We start from the raw sequence: 5,312 nt of genomic DNA on the forward strand, positions 1-5,312 counted from the left end.
CGGTGTTGCTGGACTTGTTTTAACCTGTCGAATCATCTTGTTGTACCGAGATACCGAGTCTGATCGGTGTGTCTTGGGTGGAGGTCTATTCCTTCGTTGACCGTGAGAGCTTGTCATGGGCTAAGTTGGGACTCCCCTGCAGGGATTGATCTTTCGAAAGCCGTGCCCGCGGTTATGGGCAGATGGGAATTTGTTAATGTCCGGTTGTAGATGACTTGAATTAAACTTAATTAAAACGAATCAATCGTGTGTGTTACCGTGATGGCCCCTTCTCGGCGGAGTCCGGGAAGTGGACACGGTGTTGGAGTTATGCTTGCGCAGGATGTTCCTTTAGCTTCTCGCTCGTGCTTCGCCTTCTCTTCTCGCTCTCTTTTGCGTGTAAGTTAGCCACCACATATGCTAGTCGCTTGCTGCAGCTCCACATATTTTTTTGCCTTACCCATTCCTATGAGCTTAAATAGTTTTGATCGCGTGGGTGTGAGATTGCTGAGTCCCTGTGGCTCACAGATACTACAACTCCAGATGCAGGTTCAGGTGTTTCTGCTCCAGTTGACGATTACGAGCTTCAGTGGGAGTTCGACGAGGACTCTCAGCGTTACTACGTATCTTTTCCGGATGATCAGTAGTGGTGCCTAGTTGGGGTTATCGATTCAGGACCTTGTCGCATGTTGGGGGTCTTTTCCATTTTGGCGCCGTAGTCGGGCCATGAGTGCTTGTTTGATGGATGTTATTTATATACTCTGATGTGACGTGGCGAGTGTAAACCAACTATGTTATCTCCCCCTTTTATTATATATTACATGGGATGTTGTAATGATTGCCTGACTTGCGACATTGCTTTCAATGCGGTTATGCCTCTAAGTCGTGCCTCGACACGTGGGAGTTATAGCCGCATCGAGGGCGTTATAACTACGCTACTTTGTTAGCCGAATAAGGCCTTTTTTGGTCATAGAATAGAATTATCGCAGGAATAGAAATTTTGTAGGAAATGAGATGGCATGTATCTCAAATCCTATGAGTAGGAATAGGAAACGAGATGTCATTTGATTGACACCAAAGGAATTTTTCCATTGAGTCTAGGCTAATTTTTATTTTCCTATGAAATGTGGAGGATAGGAACCAATCATATGTAAGAATAGGAATCTATTCCTATGAACCAAGTGGCTCTAAAGGAAAAAATCCTATAAAAATCTTATCCTCTAGAATTTCTATGAAATTCCTTCAAACCAAAGAAGGTTGGTCGGCCAAAGCCGAGGGAACCAAGTCTTTGTGGCACGTCGGACGAAGGTCATCCCCAAGTCGTGACATGTCATCTTCATTCAAGTTGTCATGGGAAGAATAACACTGTTGCAAGCCGCCACCCGCACACGGCACTCCAAGACACCCACATACTCTACACAAGCAGTTGATGTTGTTCAAGAGAGTGCCAAGCAGCAGCCACCACAACCTAACATCGCCGGAACTCAAGTCCAACGTTGAGGATTTAAGTACCACCGGCCCTATGATTAAGATTCTTCAAAAGCAACACCTCCAGAAAAGAAACAACGCCCAAGGGTCGTGGTTGTTCGGTTCAGCGACCGAATGTCTGGTCTTCGGTTAATTTTTTGCGATGTTAATTCCGACTAGCAAAAGACCGTGTGCATTGCAACAGGAGAGAAAATAACACACGCTTTTAAACCAATAATCATGACTCAAGTCCCTAATAGGTTCATGTCTTTTATTTTTCACATGGCATTACATTTGTGTTGCCGATGATGGCCTCAGTGCTCACGCACGAAAACACATTTGAATGTGCTCAGTCCTAAGGCATCTCTCTCTCTCTCTCTCTCTCTCTCTCTCTCTCTCTCTCTCTCTCTCTCTCGCGCGCGCGCGCGCATTTTTCCCTGCGAGGTTTCTCAGAGGTGTGCATGCTTGGTTATCGATGTTTCCTTTCCTCCCAATATGGTTTTAACAGGTGTTTATTTACAATTTGGATCATCGCCGGTATGAAAGAAAAACGGAACGTGCACTATAGATTATGTTTGCACCAAAACAATATTTTAGAAATATTTAACAGCTAAATAGTACTCCCTCCATCCGGAAATACTTGTCGGAGAAATGGATGTATCTAGACATATTTTAGTTCTAACTACATTCGTTTCATCCATTTCAGTGACAAGTATTTCCGGACGGAGGGAGTATCATATTTAGATTCTACACATTTTTTAATCAAATTTCATATATAACATGTTAAATTTGAAGTTACAGTTTAAAGGATATGGATAATTTTATGTTAAATAAGCTGCGGATTGATTAACTGAAATGTTAAACTAAAAAAGATTCGTCTGACTTAAATATGAATGACGGGTTATTACCTGAAATGTCAGGGGATTTTTTAAGAAAATGTTAAAAACAGTTTAGTTGTGACTTAAACGTGTATTGTGGGTTAATTTACAGAGAACATAGGGGATCTTTATAAAATGGTGTGACGGTGAACCGACGGAAGCACTCCGTGCTTTATTTGTAGAGATAAGATATATAGACATAGATATAGATAGATATAGATATAGATATAGATTGAAAGGACGATTTAACCGAACAAATGCCAAATGCCACCAGATAAAGCTATCCATCATGCAATGCAAGTGCTAATGGATATCAATGACACGCTGAGCAGCATCAACGGGCCAAGAGATGTCATGTCAACGTTTACCCGATTGATCCAATCTTGAAACAATTCTCTTGAAATTTTGTCCAAACAATCCATCAATGAGCACCACGATTCCGTGACACGTATATTACCACGTTGATCAGATACATCTTCTATGGTACATTAGCAACAGTTGGGTGACTTTTGGCTCACTAGTTCATCTCCACCACTTTCGCCTTGTCTTTTGTGGCCGTGTCTTGGGCTTCGACGGCCGTGTCCGTCATGCCGAAAAGCTTCCCTATCTCCTCGAGCGGCAGGCCACGCGTCTCCGCAATGAAGGTGAAGAAGAAAATCCATCCTATCGCTGCGATGCCGGCGTACAGGAAGAAACTGCCGCCGATGGTGATGGCCTTGGACAGGGACAGGAAGGACATGGAGACCGCGGCGCTGGTCACGCGGTTGCATGACGCGCCGAGCGCGAAGCCCAGCGCGCGCACCCGCAGCGGGAAGACCTCCGAGGTGTACACGCTGGTGAGGGGCCCGAGGCCGATGGAGAAGAAGGACACGTATGCCAAGATGGACACGATGCACAGGCCGATGGCCCACGGGACCTTGGCGTCCGGGTGCCGACCCACGACGGTGAGGCCCGTCCCAAGGCCGATGAGACAGGCGAGCATGCCGGCCGTGCTGGTCAGCAGCAGCGGCCGCCGGCCGACGCGGTCGAGCTGGAACGTGGCCACCAGGATGAAGAGCGTCTTCATGACCCCCATGGCGCATGTGGCCCCGAGCAGGTGGTTGTCGCCGGTGATGCCCGCGCTCTGGAACACGCGTGGGCTGTACAGCACGACGGAGTCGGAGCCCGTCGCCTGCTGGAAGAAATGGATGCCGAGCGCCGCGAGCAGTATGCGCCGCATGGCTGGGTTCGGCGAAAAGATGAGCTCCTTCCACACCTGCTTCTCCTGGCCGCCTTTTGTCTTATGCATGACGACCACGTCGCCGTCAAGGTCCCTAGGGATGCCGGCGGCAGCCTTGATCTGGTCAAGGCGCTCCACAGCCTCCTCAGGCGTGTCGGAGGTCTTGGCCAGCACGGCCCTGGCGTCCGCGAGGCGGCCTTTCATGACGAGCCAGCGGGGCGACTCCGGCATGCCGAACACCATGAGCGCGAGCAGGGCGGACGGGACGGCGCCGATGCCGAGCATGACGCGCCAGCTAAGGTGGAGCGGGAGGCGCGCGAAGGCGTAGTTGGAGACGTAGCCAAGGAGGATGCCCACATTGATGAACACCTCGGTGAAAGACGTGAGGAAGCCGCGGGCCGACGCGGGCGACACCTCGGCCGTGTACACGGGCGCGACCATGATGGCGTAGCCCACGCCGATGCCGGTGACGAAGCGGCCGACCATGAGCATGGCGTAGTTGACCGCGAAGCCCATGAGCAAGGAGCCGGTGGTGAAGATGGCGGCCGCGAAGACGACGGTGACGCGGCGGCCGACCCAGTCGGACGTCCTCGCGCCGAGGAAGGACCCGATGAGCGCGTACACGCTGAGGATGCCCATCATGATCTCCAGCTGCACGTCCGTGATCTGCAGGTCCCTCTTGATGTACAGCGACGCACCGCTCATCACCCCAACGTCTGGGCAGTCGGAACAGAGTTATGCATGCCCCAAGGAAGAAGAAGATGCGTACTCTATCTGACATACGGGAAGGAAACAAAGCATGTGTGTACCGTAGCCAAGGACGATGGTGGCCTTGGCTGGACTGCCCCCGCCTCCGAGAGCGCAGCAGAAGCCATCCCCGATCCTTCTTCCTTGCCCTCCGCTCCTCGTCTTTCCGGAGACATTTTCATCTGCTTAGGACGAACTGATCGTTCGACTAACAGACAGACTGGCAGCTTGTGATGAGTGAACTGCCGTCCTGTGTTGCGCAGTATATTATACTAGTATAGCACTCTTATATAGACACCGATTATTATGCTCTTATGATATGGGTGCACCCGCCATGGGTGATGGGTCAAGCAGGTCGCTTGCCCACTTATTTTAATACAGATTAGTGATTTAGCAGGTAGCATAGACGTGCTGCATAATGTATGTGCATGATTTCGTTGTCAAATTGCCAGTGATTTCCGACTGCCGATCTTATCTTAGACCAATAGGAAGAACGTGGCCCAAAGAATCGTCAATTGATCATGTGGGTCCTATTCAGGACCTTGGTCACTGATGACGTGCCGTGGACCGGCAAACGCTGGCTGGCTACATCCCTGCGGTGCATGATCACCCGTGGTCGCGTGGAGACGTACAGTCATCTCCGACCTCGCCGCAAGATGCTTGGATACGTCTCGCTGCTCTCTTGTCCGCTCTGGTATGGCCAAGCAGCCCGGATGTCCACTCAACCTGTCACCACGCGTTGAAACTTGGACTGCTAAAAATGGTGTCGCTGTTTCCTTGATTGTCTGGATCACTTTGATGCTTACTGCCGCACGCGCACTTAAACCTTACGTTTCTGGCCGGGTACGCTCGCTGAATCGCTGGCTGCTGACTTTGGACTCAGCGAAATCCTATTTGACGCACTTTGCGTCAAACTGCCGGCGCTTCCCATACACGAGCGACCGAGCAGCGACGCGATGGGCCGGCCCAGTTTTTGAGCGTACAATCGCAACAGCCAGCTGGTTTTCGGAACCTTCTGAAGG

At 50.3% G+C, this 5,312-nt stretch overlaps 1 protein-coding gene across 1 annotated transcript; it reads right to left on the bottom strand.

Moving 5' to 3' along the window:
* Positions 1 to 2,676: 2,676 nt before the first annotated feature.
* LOC119353987 (putative polyol transporter 1) lies at positions 2,677 to 4,629 on the bottom strand. Its single transcript, XM_037620692.1, has 2 exons — positions 4,353 to 4,629; positions 2,677 to 4,259 (listed from the first exon to the last, which is right to left on the bottom strand). The coding sequence occupies exon 2, from the start codon at positions 4,246 to 4,248 to the stop codon at positions 2,842 to 2,844; it is 1,407 nt and encodes a 468-aa protein (XP_037476589.1). The 5' UTR covers positions 4,249 to 4,259; positions 4,353 to 4,629; the 3' UTR covers positions 2,677 to 2,841.
* Between the last annotated feature and the right edge of the window lie 683 nt (positions 4,630 to 5,312).

This window comes from Triticum dicoccoides, chromosome 2A (genome assembly GCF_002162155.2).
Source record: "Triticum dicoccoides isolate Atlit2015 ecotype Zavitan chromosome 2A, WEW_v2.0, whole genome shotgun sequence".
NCBI lineage: Eukaryota > Viridiplantae > Streptophyta > Magnoliopsida > Poales > Poaceae > Triticum > Triticum dicoccoides.